Source organism: Uranotaenia lowii, chromosome 3 (genome assembly GCF_029784155.1).
Source record: "Uranotaenia lowii strain MFRU-FL chromosome 3, ASM2978415v1, whole genome shotgun sequence".
Lineage (NCBI taxonomy): Eukaryota > Metazoa > Arthropoda > Insecta > Diptera > Culicidae > Uranotaenia > Uranotaenia lowii.
The window spans coordinates 168025578-168041841 of NC_073693.1; the positions used below are offsets into that span (position 1 = coordinate 168025578).

Consider the following 16264-nt stretch of genomic DNA (forward strand, 5'->3'; position numbering starts at 1 on the left):
ACATTGCATGCATGGATTTTTTTTTAAATTTTTTTAAGATTATGGTCACAAAAACTGTAAAAAAGTTGTGTAAAACCCGTACTTTTCGATCAAATTATAGTGCCTATAGTCCTGCCCCTCCACTCATAGATGTGTTGCACGCGCTATGTCATAAGGTGATATATTCCCGATACTGTCATCATTACTATACATCTAGTGATCCTTGGTGATCCTTGCACGCTATTCGAAGATAGTAATGACGTCGCTTGTTTACATTAAAACGAGTTGTTTACTCGTGGGAGTAGCCTATCTTGTTTATTTTACCGTGAAAGCAACACTTGACGATTTTCGCCAGTTGCTCAGAAACTTTTGAACAGAGTAGGCGTGCGCGTTTGTTATGCCAATCAACATTTCTCCATCATCGACTGACGAAGCTCCTACACAAGGTCAAAATTTCTCCTGAGAGTGACTGGCAAATCTCTTCACACTTCGACCGGCTGCTGACGGCAGGTACAACTAATTGAACGACTTGCTGGCAGAGAGCAACAATAGCAATAAAAAACCGAAAACGGGCTTGCTGGCAGAAGCAACAATAATAATAAATTCTTTTCTTTTTCGTCTTCGGTCGTCTTCGGCTTGCTGGCAGGAGCAACAATAATAATAAATGCGTTCCTTTTTCGTCACCGGTCGTTGAATGCGATTGCTTGACTAGGTCATTCTTTTAGCTTCAAATGACTGGGGAATGAATGACTGGCAAACGAAGTGACTGGTCGTTAAGGAACAGTCAATTGAGTTTGACGGACCAAGAGGCTTCACAGTCACAGCTTCACGCCTCATGACGATGACTTTTGCCAAGCCTGAAGACGACAATAACTGAAAATAAACAAAATTGTATACTTTCGAATAATCATTCATACAAAAATGATCCTTAAAATTTGTATGTGAAAGAATATTTTCCGACAACAAAATTTGCCTGATGTGAGATACTGACTGATTCGAAAACAAATTTTTCAGCCCTATTGACTGATCATTTCCCACGACACGCTGATTTATTACTAGAGATACAGCGAAAAAACAGTCTTTTGTGTTAAACTTACGGCGTGAATGATAGACAACGCCTTTCAACGTTTTTTACATAAAGCTCTAGTAAACATTTTGAGCGCTAGGTGTGAAAACAATTTAATCCACGTTGAAACACTTCAATATCAGATGTTTTATGTATTTAAAATAAAAATTATATCGTTTGCGTGAATTTAAACATTTAAATCTTTGAAGATGTAGTCAACATTGTTGACAAATAAATAACGGGCCAAGATAAGAACCTTGAGGAACACCTGATGTTACATTAAAAACTGGTGACTGGTGACCTTCAAAGTAAATGTTACAAAATGTAGCAAATAAGTGCTCGTAGAACGACCTTAAAAACCATGTTGTTTATTAGAGATTAAATTTTTTACTCGTAAGAATTAATTTCTATGAATAATGAATTCAAATCATTTAGGAATGCAAGATAATATAGCAACTCCGCGATAATATCTTACATTAGATTTGGTACCATTTTTTAATATTGAAACCAAAACAGATACTTTGCACATTTCTGGAAGAATACTTGTTTCCAAAATGAATTAAACAGCCAGAATAATGGTTGAGCTATTTCTTTGGAAAGAAACCTAAAAAATTTTGGGGGCAAATCATTGGGACCTGGACTCTTTGAGGAATCTAATTCATGCAAAAAGCAAATATTTCACTAAACAATATGTTATTGAAATCAACATATTGTACCGGATCAGCAAGATATGAAAAATAATCAAAATCCCGATCATTGTCGTCATGCGTATCATAAATTTTCTGAAAAAAAATCTGCAAATAGATAACTTATTTCGTTTAAGTATTCTCGATTCTGCTTTGAAGTTTCATTAGCGATGGGAAATTTTGAGATTTTTGCTTTTCTTTGACTTTGAACCATTTTTTAAGGACTTCTTAATATCAATTTCCATAATTTTTTTTTCTCGAGGGATTAATTTCCATCATATTGCTCGAATGAATTTTTAAGTTCAAAAATTTTTAAGTTAAAATGTAAATGTTGATAAAAATCTATATTTAATATCAAACAGCAATAAAGATGAGTATTTATTGAATATAACGTAATGTAGAGCAAACAAAACCGAGAATTCAAACAATTGAAAACAATTAGAGAGATTTCAACTTTGCTGTTACCTTCCAATAAACTTTCAAGAAAAATATTTGAAAAACAAATACTGATCTACTGATCTGAATTCAATCTACTGATCTGAATCCTCTGACGGGTCCAGAATGGCTCAAATTCTTAAAACCTCTAATTATGGGGTTTCGAATCCGAAAATAACTCAACACGGCAATAAGAAGTCAAGACGTACTTCTTATCTTATACCAGAGAGAATTTCAAAGACCATTTTTACTTATAAAGTACTGATTGATATTATTAAGGACCTTTTCCCTGTAACTTTATCTGCGTGCTTCAGAACCGCATCAAAGTCGTTTTTAAACTTAAACCCAAGGTATGTCGAACAGTGTTACTCGAAATGAAATTATTTTTTGTAAAAATTTTTTTGTATAAAGTTTAATACATATTTCAAGGTTTTGAGGGCTGTCTTTTTAAAATCCAAATGAACAAAAATTATGCGAGAATTTCAATAACTGAATTTAATCAAAAATTGTTTGAAGATAAGGGATTGAGTTTTTTTTGCGTATTAATTGATTAATTTCTGATTACTCTTTGGGTTTGGTGCGTTACCTGAAAGATATTTTTTTTCGAAAATTTCAAGCTTTTGAATAAAGTTCCAAACATGTTTCAAGGGTTTAAGGGCTGTCTTTTAGAAACCCGAATTAACAAAAATTTCACCAGAATTTCAATATCAATCAATTGAATCAATAACACTAGTTTACAAAAATTTAAAAAAAAATCGTGAACTTTATTTGCTAGCCTTGAATACGAAAATGAAATTCCAACAAACAAACGTAGAACGGTTTTCGAGTTATGTTCCAAATATGAAATTTTGGTAAAATTAAAAAAAAGCACTTGTACTCAGATTGAAATATCTAGGAATGCATAAAATTAACTTGAAATCTGTTGCATATTAAAGGTGAATAAATTTGCTATCGATCATCATTTTTGCGAATGATCAACAGTATTGTTGATATTAGTGATCTTGGAACCGCAATAACTTTTTTGTTTCAATTCCAATCGTGTTGCAGTTTTCTAGTGAAATATTTTTTTTCTATTTAGGCTTTATGAAAATTATTCATTAAAAGTAATCGGCTCGTGAAAAAAAATTAATGAAAAACCAGTATTTTTTATTCCTTCCGAGCAAAATACCTTAAAATCTTATTCATGATTGAGACTGAATCGTTTTGAAATTTGGCATTTATTTATTTACACTGCGGTTCGTTAAAATAATTGAAAATTCAAAAATTACTGTTATGGTAAAGTAACCATAACTTCCTAATTTTCAACCGATTTTGATAAATTACCACTTGAAATCTTTGTTTTGAATTGATAACTAAATACAAAAGAAAAGATTTTTTAAATGTTACCTTTGAGTCTAAAACTTTCGCCGAAACAAAAATTTCTCTTAAAAAATGCGTTTTTTTCTATCATAAAGTCACTAATATCAATAATACTGTTAATCATACGTAAAAATGAAGTTCAAATGATCGATTGCAAATCTATTCACCTTTAATATGCAATAAACAGATTTCAAATTAATTATATGCATCCCAAGATATTTGTATCTGAGTACAAGTACTTTTTAGTTTATTTTTTCCAAAATTTCATATTTGGAGCATAACTCGAAAACTATTCTACTGAGATTTTTTTTTACAGAGTGTTATTTCAAGTTAATATGCTCTTAAAGTCAGAGCGATACGAACCCGTAGATTAACTAGAAGCATTTTCGTGAGACGAAAAAAGTGATTTTTTTTTTATTTAAGGGAGACTTGATCCTTCACTAAAGGAGATTTGATCCTTAATTAATGGTGCCCTGACCCTAGGCAAAAATCTAGCAAAATCCAAAGATATAAGGTCGGTTGACTATTTTATGTCATATTAGTTCTCATTTCACTGTTTGTAAGTTTCAGACAAAGAGAATTCTAGAAGATTGATTCATTGCATACATTAAGGCGCAATGTTCTAATTTTTAGATAAATACAGTATTTTGAGTCCTATTTAACAGATAATTACAGGAATAATAGTACTTTCTCGATAACCAATTATCATGATCCACTTAGAAGAAATATACCTCATTTTGGACTGAAGGGATCAATTAAGCCCATAACATACTTTTCGGAAAACTTTTTGTAAAAAAACATGACATTATAAAGATCATATTATACTCTTATGATTGACATATTTTCATACATATTTTTATTATTATTATTTATTTTTATTTTTCAGTGTGGAAAACATATAAAGAAGTGATATAAAAAGATCTTCAAATCACATCTTGTTAAATTTTTCAAAAAAAAGTTCAACAACTGAAAAAATTTAATTTTTAAAATTTGTTGAGATAACCGTTTTGTTCTATTTGGTACATTTTTCTATAACATTTCATACTTGTAAGACATTTCTGATTCGAGACATAGCGAAGGAATCAATTATCCGCAGGGATCAAGTATCCTCATTGTCCTCTAAGTTTTTGCAACGTTTGTTCTGTTTTTACAAAAATATAATTAAATCGAGTAGGGAAAAGTGTATACTTTTTAAGCATACTATAAAGATTACTCAAGCGTTTCAGATGTTGGAAATTGTTTAAAAATTATAGCCTTATATGTTAAATTGGTACGTTCTTTGCAATATTTTCTTACTTATAAAGTGTTTTTGAATAGTTTTAGATGCCTATTTTAAAAGTGACTGAATCATTTTTCTTTTGTATGTTTTTAAAAGTATTCATGCAGTTGGCGCTGCTGTGGGTACGAAAGAAGGGTGAGCGACGCATATTCCTTGCACAGTATTCTTCCGAAGTTTGTTCACACTTTGTAGTTCCATATCCGCACATTTACCTACAGCTAGCGCATTCTGAAATGCAAACACCCTTGCTTAACCTTGTATGCTTTTTATGAGATGCCTCTATTGAGCGTTTCTACGTTAATTAATTTTCGTACTTCATTTAATTGCCTGAAACTATGCAACAAATAAATAATAAGAGCAAGTTCACTGGTGTTGGGAAAAAGTGGTAGAAATTCCGACACTTTTAGCACATTTTTAAAACTTTACCACGCAAAAACATTTTCAAAATTTGCGGCCTTCAAGTTTTTTTTACAACACGTGTTCTACTTTTGCACGCTGTGATGCAAAAATAACAATGTTTCTATCACATACGGCTGAAATAGAAACAGTTCTATAAAAAAAATAAACGCCCAAAGATCTTGAAAACTTTTTTGCATGGTAAAATTTTAAAAATGTGCTACAAGTATCAACATTTCTACCACTTTTTCCCAATACGAGTGAACTTGATCTTAAGGTTTCATTATCGTAGTAAACATTTAATACTATTTTTAAGTAGATACCATTTAGTCCCTCCCGTTTTTCCCCAAAAGAAGCCTAATTTTTGTTAGAATGTGTCAAAAATTTAATAAATTATTTTAAGTTTTAAATTGGATATTTTTTTTTAAATTTTTTGATACTGTTGTGTGTATCTTATTATTTTTTGGTTTCATAATTATACCTAAATTCAATTGATAACAGTATGTAATTTCTCTATATTTAGTTTAAAAAGATAGAATTGTTGAGTTTTTATTTATTACAGGGGATTTTTTTTTATTATCTGACGGGTTTGCGCCGGGGGTCTTCAGATTTTCCCCAAAATTGAAAATTTGGTTCATTTTTGCGACTTAAAAACACATGTATTTTTTCAGATTTCTAACATTTTTATTTTTTGAGTTAGCTTCGGTTAGATTTTTTTGTCAATTAAAAATAACCATTTTTCAAAGCTACATAACTCTGTTATTTTGCAACGGAAATTATAAAATAGCACATCAAAATGCATTGAAATTTTATCAGCTTTCCAAATAAAATAGTTGGAAAAAAATAAATAAAGACCTTCAACATGAAAAGTTGTAAATAAACTTTAAATGGCTTCTAAAAGTACCGTCTGCACCACCGAATATTTTGCAAAAAATACCATTGAATAGCTCAATTTATGATGCAACTTTCATCTGAAGACACCAAAGTGGGCCATCAATTCCCTGAAGAGTTATGAAAGAAATAATGACGATAAATCTCTTTTTTTGCGACGAAAACAAACAATGGTCGAGCAACTGCACTCACATATGGAGGTAGCGCGCACTTCTAACAACATGGAAACAAAAGAACTTACCAAAGCAGGTAAAACACACTACTTTTTTGTGCTTTGTAGACTGCCCCTACTCGCATAACAGTCCCATATGAATTTTCAACATTTTAGGTCAACATAGGGATTCAAAATAAAACACTAAAAAAACAGGTTTTGTTCTACAAATTTCGAAAAAAAAAATCAATTTGTGGCTGTCCTATATGAAATATACCCGAACAACAGTTCCATATGTGAAATACCGCGGATTTGGTTACTTTTCAATGCTTCTTTCGGCGAAATAGTCTTTGATTTATTGCTTTGAATCATTTAAAAAAAATTAACTCACTTGATGTCGAATGATGCACACGAGTTTTCGAAGGCAGGTCTGACTTCCTTAGGAATGACTTCCTGAGCGAAAAACTATCGGATGCTATCAAAAATCGTAAAAAGATTCAACTTACAATGTGGAATTTACGATATTTTGTATGTTTCATTTTCTGAAAATTGCATTTAGAAGTTCAAAAATGATCAAATTAAAGTCTTAGAAAGTAGCTTGGTGAGAAAAAAATATTCTGTATGGGACTGTTATGCGAGTAGATTTGAAAAAGGTTTCAAATATGGTCGATTAACAGTCCCATAATGAATAAAAATGGTGCTTTCGACCTTACCAATAACCCAATTTCGAAAATTTCTGGTCTTACGATTTATTATGACAACCTAGAAACGATTTTCGTTGATGCCGAAAGTGGTGATCACAATTTAAGAATGTATTCCAAAACAGGAAAAGCTGATTTTCTCGTTTGCTTGTTTTTGCATATGGGACTGTTATGAAAGTAGGGGCGGTAGAGTGTTGCAGCTAAACTGACTTCATGTTATATCCAAAAATCTAATAACGCATTCATTTATACCCAGTTTTGCACCAGGTCACAACAAGTTTGCAAATTTTGCTGACATTTTTAGAAGTTTATGCGCTCAGTTTTGCATCCGTTATTCTCCAGATTTGATTTAAAATGGACGGTGGAACACTGAAGATTCGTTTGTAAGCGATCGAGGTAGCAAAACACTGACGACGAATTATGTTCGTTCTAGTATGGTAAACCTCAAAACTGGGCGAATGGAGAAAACGAATTCGGTAAAAGTATCATATTTTCAATGTCATATTACCTACAATGGGAATGATGCTTTTTAGAGCCTGGGCTGGCCATACTGAGCTCTTCGATTATTTCTACATTTGCGCCACGCTCTATGTTTTTGATCAATGGGAAAGGATTTTGGTGTACAGTGCTTAGCTCCCGATATAAAAACTACATATGTAAAGCACGTCTATATTTCATTTTTTAATCACATTTTTGTGATCCCAAACACAGGGACTGAACCTTCTACTATTGGCATTGATTATGCTTCACAATGATCTTTGATCGAAAAGTTAATAAGTTATATAGCATATAACCAGGTTGTAACAGCAACATTTCTATTATTTGTTATATCACATTAACAATACGATACTAAGAATTTTGGTTAAAATTTAAAGTCAGTTATGCTACAAACACTCTACAAAGCACAAAAAAGTAGTGTGTTTTACCTGCTTTGGTAAGTTCTTTTGTTTCCATGTTGTTAGAAGTGCGCGCTACCTCCATATGTGAGTGCAGTTGCTCGACCATTGTTTGTTTTCGTCGCAAAAAAAGAGATTTATCGTCATTATTTCTTTCATAACTCTTCAGGGAATTGATGGCCCACTTTGGTGTCTTCAGATGAAAGTTGCATCATAAATTGAGCTATTCAATGGTATTTTTTGCAAAATATTCGGTGGTGCAGACGGTACTTTTAGAAGCCATTTAAAGTTTATTTACAACTTTTCATGTTGAAGGTCTTTATTTATTTTTTTCCAACTATTTTATTTGGAAAGCTGATAAAATTTCAATGCATTTTGATGTGCTATTTTATAATTTCCGTTAAAAAATAACAGAGTTATGCAGCTTTGAAAAATGGTTATTTTTAATTGACAAAAAAATCTAACCAAAGCTAACTCAAAAAATAAAAATGTTAGAAACCTGAAAAAATACATGTGTTTTTAAGTCGCAAAAATGAACCAAATTTTCAATTTTGGGGAAAATCTGAAGACCCCCGGCGCAAATTGTCAGATAATAAAAAAAAATCCCCTACAGCATCTTATAACATTTTAATATAACTTGTTCTTATCAATGTTGCCTTCCTCGCAGACCGTTGAAACCATCGAAAACCACCATCTGCTACTTTGTGGGGGCAGCCTACGCTTCGACTTTGGGAGGATGCGGTACCATCGTTGGATCCGGAACCAATCTGACCTTCAAGGGCATCTACGAGAGCCGCTTCCCAACCGCGCCCGGAATCGATTTTCCCAAATTCATGTTCTACAACGTGCCCGGAATGTTGATCTACACATTCCTGACCTGGGCCTATCTGCAGTGGCTCTACATGGGTATGTTCCGGTAAGTGAATGAAGACGAAAAGGGTAAATTGAACATGGCTGTAAACTTGTTGCATTTTCCCATTTTTAGACCAAACAGCCCCGAGGCAAAGGCGGCAGAAATCGGAAAAGAAGGTGAAGCCGTTGCCCGTCGGGTTATCGAGACCCGCTATCAGGAACTTGGACCGATGAGCTCCCACGAAAAGAGTGTCGCATTTTTGTTTGTCGTTGCCGTTGTGCTGTTCTTTACCCGGGAACCCGGTTTCATTACCGGTTGGGCAGATTTGCTACCGGCAGTGTAAGATTTGAATTTTGTTAGAAATTTTCTAAGCAAAATGATTGAAATTTCATTTTTGATTTCAGTAAAATTAAGGATGCAACTCCAGCCATGTTCGTCGTTATAGTATTCTTCATGATTCCTGCCAACTGGAGGTGTTTGAAGTTCCTCAGGAGAAATCCCGGTAAGTTTGAATACACTTTTTGTGATGTTGTCAATAACGAAGAGATAACAGAAATTTGTAAATCATGACGGAATGAAATTTGTTATTGATAACCTTCAGAATGAGATCAGCTACACTTATTAGGCACCGGCAAATTGTTTCGATTGTTTCTCTTTTTGAGAACGTGCGAACAATAAAATTTGAATTGATACGGTATTGTTACAATTTTTATTTGCAGCTCACAGTCGATTGTTGATGTTATAGTGAAGGAAGATTTTTTTTTAATTTCAAACTGATTTGTAAGAACTTAGTGCCCAATAGAGTATAAATATAAAACATTTTTTATGTTCCAAAATTTTTTTTTTTAAATTTCATGATATAAACAATAAAAACTTACAGTAACTTTGATCATTGTGAAATTCTTTAAAAGCAGTAAAGGACCTTTAATATTTTTAATTGAAATGAAGTTAATTAAAAACAATTCATTTTCATAAAAATTGCCATTTAAAATGGTGAAGCCAAATTTGAATTCAGCTTTTTTTTTTTTTAAACCAGATTTCAGAATAAGATTCAGATTTCAAATTCAGATTTCAGATTCTGATTCCAAAACCAGATTCAGATTTCATATTCAGATTTCAGATTCGGATTTCAGATTCAGATTTCAGATTCAGATTGCAGATTTTAGATTCAGATTTCAGATTCAGATTTCAGATTCAAATTTCAGACTCAGATTGCAGATTTCAGATTCAGATTTCAGATTCAGATTTCAGATTCAGATTTCAGAATCAGATTTCAGATTCAGATTTCAGATTCAGATTTCAGAATCAGATTTCAGATTCAGATTTCAGATTCAGATTTCAGATTCAGATTTCAGATTCAGATTTCAGATTCAGATTTCAGATTCAGATTTCAGATTCAGATTTCAGATTCAGATTTCAGATTCAGATTTCAGATTCAGATTTCAGATTCAGATTTCAGATTCAGATTTCAGATTCAGATTTCAGATTCAGATTTCAGATTCAGATTTCAGATTCAGATTTCAGATTCAGTTTTCATATTCAGATTTCAGATTCAGATTTCAGATTCAGATTTCAGATTCAGTTTTCATATTCAGATTTCAGATTCAGATTTCAGATTCAGATTTCAGATTCAGATTTCAGATTCAGATTTCAGATTCAGATTTCAGATTCAGATTTTAGATTCAGATTTCAGATTCAGATTTCAGATTCAGATTTCAGATTCAGATTTCAGATTCAGATTTCAGATTCAGATTTCAGATTCAGATTTCAGATTCAGATTTCAGATTCAGATTTCAGATTCAGATTTCAGATTCAGATTTCAGATTCAGATTTCAGATTCAGATTTCAGATTCAGATTTCAGATTCAGATTTCAGATTCAGATTTCAGATTCAGATTTCAGATTCAGATTTCAGATTCAGATTTCAGATTCAGATTTCAGATTCAGATTTCAGATTCAGATTTCAGATTCAGATTTCAGATTCAGATTTCAGATTCAGATTTCAGATTCAGATTTCAGATTCAGATTTCAGATTCAGATTTCAGATTCAGATTTCAGATTCAGATTTCAGATTCAGATTTCAGATTCAGATTTCAGATTCAGATTTCAGATTCAGATTTCAGATTCAGATTTCAGATTCAGATTTCAGATCCAGATTTCAGATTCAGATTTCAGATTCAGATTTCAGATTCAGATTTCAGATTCAGAATTCAGATTCAGATTTCAGATTCAGATTTCAGATTCAGATTTCAGATTCAGATTTCAGATTCAGATTTCAGATTCAGATTTCAGATTCAGATTTCAGATTCAGATTTCAGATTCAGATTTCAGATTCAGATTTCAGATTCAGATTTCAGATTCAGATTTCAGATTCAGATTTCAGATTCAGATTTCAGATTCAGATTTCAGATTCAGATTTCAGATTCAGATTTCAGATTCAGATTTCAGATTCAGATTTCAGATTCTGATTTCAGATTCAGATTTCAGATTCAGATTTCAGATTCAGATTTCAGATTCAGATTTCAGATTCAGATTTCAGATTCAGATTTCAGATTCAGATTTCAGATTTCAGATTCAGATTTCAGATTCAGATTTCCGATTCAGATTTCAGATTTAACATTCAGATTTATTGTCTGATTTGATTTTCCATTGACAAGTTTCGTCGATGCAAACAACGTCTTGAAAATGTTCTTCATTTATGCGTAGAAATATCTTGTTGTTTATATTTTGTATATTTGAAGTTTGACTCACCCTATTCTCAAGCTACCATTGAGCTTTTGAAGTACAACGGCAGTAACGCTTGGGTGCGTTACCTATATCGGTAACGATTCGAGGAGCTTTTCTGCTGCTTTACTTTATAGCGCAAAATCTCATTGAAGCTTTATTGTTGTGCTTTATTTTCACACGAGGAGAACGTGAACGTGAACATGTTTTATTTCGACAAAAATAGGAAATTGTTGGAAATTGTTTTTTTATATGAGAGCTCTGAGGTTCGAACTCAAATAGATTTTAGTTTTAAATACTACTGTCTTTGTTGGATCCCAAATCAGTTCAAATATCTCCGTTGCACAATTTCACAGCTATTGCATCAAGTGATAGGCGGCCTATCATAGGCCTAATTATTTACGCTTTGGGGTGGTGTTCTCAAACTAAGTCAAGCAAAATTAGAATCTCTCATTTTCGTTGCAGTTGAAATTTTTCAAATAAAATAAATCCGTCATCGAAAAGATTATACCCATTTTTTTAATGTAACCTTGTAATTTTTTGTTAATTTTCCTCAGGTCGGCTACCAAACGAAGCCACGCCAGGGTTAATTACATGGAAGTACATCAATCAGAAGGTTCCATGGAGTCTGATTTTCCTGTTGGGTGGTGGATTTGCTTTGGCGGAAGGAGGCCGAGTATCCGGAATGTCCCAACTGCTGGGTCAATCGCTATCCGGACTGAAAACCTTGCCCCCGCTACTGCTTCTGTTCGTAGTTTGTCTTACTGCACAAATTCTTACCGAATTTACCTCCAATGTTGCTATCTGTAATATTATGCTGCCAGTACTGGCAGAAATGGTAAGGTTTCAAATCAGATCAACTGTCTGGTAATAGTTTTAATCATTTGTGTCCATTAACAGGCGATCGCAATCGAACTTCATCCCCTGTATCTGATGTTGCCAGCCGCGTTATCCTGCAGTTTTGCCTTCCACATGCCCGTGGGAACTCCTCCGAATGCCATCGTGGCTGGTGTTGGCAACATTGCCATCAAGGACATGGCCGTGGCCGGCATTGGACCAACGATATTCACGCTCATTGTGGTTTGGGCCAGTTTTCCGACCTGGGGAGCGATCGTATATCCGGAGCTGGCCACATTCCCAGACTGGGCTCGACCGATGAATGCGACAGCAACCTGAATGGAAGGATTCTTTAAAAGCTACTGATTACCATAATGATTTTCGCATCGGATGTGAAGCAGCCCCAATACATATTTGAACCAAATTTTGTGCCAAAAAAATCAGAATATATTTTTGCGATAGTTAATTATTTAGTTAAATTTTCGAAAGCTGCGAGAGAGAAAAATAATGAAAAAAGTGATCAAATGGTTTGTGATGTTTCTGAAACGCATACAAGGTTTCGAAAAAAAAAATCAAACATTGTTCTAAAATATTTCTTGAACAATCAAACTCAAAGTAACTGATTCTTTATCAATGAGCATTTGTTTTTCTAGAATTTAAACTTTCTCGCAAACATGCATATCAACTGATAAAATCAACGTATTACTAGCTTGCGTATGGTTCGGTTTATACTCATCAATCGAGTTCAGTTTTAAAACAATAGTTTAACTCAATAACAATTATCGAAACCTTCTTGACGTCTTCCAGTGTGTTGCAGAGCGTACTCAGTAAAATGTTAAACAAACTGTATGTAGCTGTTGGTAGCTGGCACAATAACAAAAATGTTGAAATAATGCACAAAGTTTGAACGAAAAGTATAGGACATAAAGTTCGGATTCTGTGTGATGGTGACTTAACGAAACCAATCGAAATAGATGACAATTGTTGATAAAATACTACTTACGGTAGACACTAGATTAGTTAATAAACAAACTAATGTAAAAATGAGTTTTTTTTTGCGTTAAATCCGAATCTTCTCCTGAATGATTTCTATAGCAGAATATTTATCGAGAATGTACCAATAAGTTTACGCGAGACCATCGATTTGACGGGCATCTTTTTACCGCTCGAGTCCTGTCGACATTCATACGACACGGAAAAATGACTCAGATTTACCAAGAAAAATTATTGTTCTACCTCGATTATTGTAAATTTGACATCATTGGTTGTAGCTTAAAGACTAAATGTACTGCATGGGCGACTGTAGATCATGGGTTGTTTCAACTTTGTTTCGAAGACTGCCATTCGTTTTGTCTTACCTACAACGATTCAGATTAAAAAAATCCTTTTTTAAGTTCGTTTTTATTTTATTTTACCGCATCTTCTTCGTATGAAATTATAGAACTTTATCATAAACAGCAAAGTTGTGCTGTTTGTTAAGATAAAAAACTTTGTTTAAAAAATTAAAGCCCTAAAAAGCGTAACAAAAAAGTTAGCATATTTATCTCGCTATTCGTTGACCCCTCGACTTTAAACTTTTTATCAAAATATGCGCCTTTCAAACTGAAAAATATTGGCCGAAATCACCAACAGTCTAGCTTTTCATTCCTGGGTTGAATATTCGAATTTAAATTATCAAAATCGAAAACTCAGGAAAATGAACACAGAAATGCGATACAAAATGAAATTTGAACATCAAAAGTTGAAAAAAGATGAAATAATGAATATAAATTAAAAACTACAAAAGCAATGTAGAGTTGCGTGTCCCAAATGACCCGACCTTTATTCTAGTACAACGTCCCATGCCAAATTTGAGCCAGATCGGATCACAGGAAGGGATCGCTCAGCAAGCTTGAAGTTTGTATGCGATTTTGAGACATTTTGTTTGGGAAGAGCATGAAAAATACGGTTTTTCTCAAAGCTTACATTATGACAAATATTTCATCCACAAACCACAATCCGATAATAGTTGGCATAAAAAAATTACAAGTGTTCAAAAATGAGCTGACATTTTTAAGGATGATATTCACCTCTGTCAATGAGGCCTCAGAATGTTCGACTACCCCGACCGGAACACTCAATTTGAAATGCATGTAATTTCATCTAAAAGTGACGTATTTCTACCATATTTGTTGCGATTGATTGTAAAATCTTTAGAGTTTTTCAAATATTTGGTTGCGAATCATATTCACATGATGGTTTGGAGTAGTCCAGGCGGAACTGTGGAGGAAATTTGGATTACTGAACTCCTTTTCCTGTTCTTATCATATATTTCAGGGAAAATTAACCAACTTAATTTTTTTTTCGCTGAAAACGAACAAACTCTAAATTTTATGATTATTAAAAACTTTTGCCTAACGAAAATATTTTAGCAATTTTTAAATTGCATAACCACAAGGACTAAGGAACTTGACTCTCAGTATTTTTTTTGGTTGTTGTTTTTACACACTTCAATCTTCTCGTTTTTTGGATTGATTTTTTTCGGTGATTCAATGAAATAACTGCCGTGTAGTTTACGTTTCGGTTTACTTATTTTATTTCAACCATCTTCAGAACTAATTTTATAAAAAATAAACGGAAAAAAAAAATGTTTTAATTAATTAATATAAACTTTCTCATCTTTCCTATCTACTATCTTTCGCTTACACTAATAGCTTTTTTACACCCGCTGGGGCGGTCACATTGATTTTTTCTAGTCACTGTTGATGCTGCTGCTGCTGCGGCTCGCTGTCGACTGAATGTGTTCCGTTTTGCGATGTAGTTCCATTTCCTCTTTTTCCCGCAGCTTTTTCCACAGTCCGTTGTACACGCTCGAGATGCCTTTTGTGTCCTGTTGGATGTTAACTGCACGATTCTCTCGCATCTTTATATGCAGTTTTTCAGCTATCCGACGGTGTGTTGTATTTGGGATTCGTTCGAGAATTCTCGTTTTCGGGAAATCAAACACATGACCGGGGCCGTTTTCCAACGCATGCTGAGCTAGGCCTGTAGCTTTCTGTTTTAGACGCACGGTGGTTTCGTGTTGTTTGATGCGTTTGGCAAGAGTTTGCGACGTTTGTCCGATGTACTCATTTCCGCAAGCGCATGTGATGGCATAAACGACATTTGTTTGTTGCATGATCGGAATTGGGTCTTTAAGTTTCGTAAAGATGTTGGACTTGATTTTGTCGCACGGCTTAGGAGCTGCAATCAAATTATGTTTGCGCAAGATTTTCGCAACTTTCTCGGTCAGACATGGTATGTACGGCAACGACATGAAACGGCTACCGTCGGGTATGTGTTGCTTGTTTTCGAGGGTGTTATACAAATTGTGCACTCTTCTTTGTACAACGCTGTCTATCATGTTTTGCGGATAGTTGTTTTTTCTAAGTATCGACTTGACTGTGGTGATGCTGGTTTTCCTTTTTTCGGCATCCGACAGTTTCAAAGCACGATCGATCAGCGCGTAAGCGGTGTTGATTTTGTGTTCAGTCGACAGCGAGCCGCAGCAGCAGCAGCATCAACAGTGACTAGAAAAAATCAATGTGACCGCCCCAGCGGGTGTAAAAAAGCTATTAGTGTAAGCGAAAGATAGTAGATAGGAAAGATGAGAAAGTTTATATTAATTAATTAAAACATTTTTTTTCTGTTTATTTTTTATAAAATTAGTTCTGAAGATGGTTGAAATAAAATAAGTAAACCGAAACGTAAACTACACGGCAGTTATTTCATTGAATCACCGAAAAAAAATCAATCCAAAAAACGAGAAGATAACAACAACGGTGACTTAAACATTTAAAGACACTTCAATCTGTCATGGCTAAAATTTTATATATTTTTTGTTAAAATATACTGATATATTTCAACTAAAATAAAAGTGAATATTAACATATTTTCCGCCTGAACTACTTTCCAAACCATCATGTGAATATGATTCGCTACCAAATATTGAAAGGATTTGTTATAGTTTAAACTTCAATCAAACCGTATTCAA

At 33.5% G+C, this 16264-nt stretch overlaps 1 protein-coding gene across 1 annotated transcript in view; it reads left to right on the forward strand.

Annotated features, from left to right (window-relative positions):
• Window positions 1-13284, forward strand: part of LOC129752825 (protein I'm not dead yet-like) — an 18337-nt gene extending 5053 nt beyond the window's left edge. The window contains exons 2-6 of the mRNA XM_055748606.1: window positions 8507-8755; window positions 8825-9031; window positions 9097-9194; window positions 11973-12253; window positions 12316-13284. Coding sequence (XP_055604581.1) covers window positions 8507-8755; window positions 8825-9031; window positions 9097-9194; window positions 11973-12253; window positions 12316-12591 — 1111 coding nt within the window. The 3' untranslated portion in view covers window positions 12592-13284. The remainder of the gene's footprint in view (window positions 1-8506; window positions 8756-8824; window positions 9032-9096; window positions 9195-11972; window positions 12254-12315) is intronic.
• Window positions 13285-16264: the final 2980 nt, after the last annotated feature.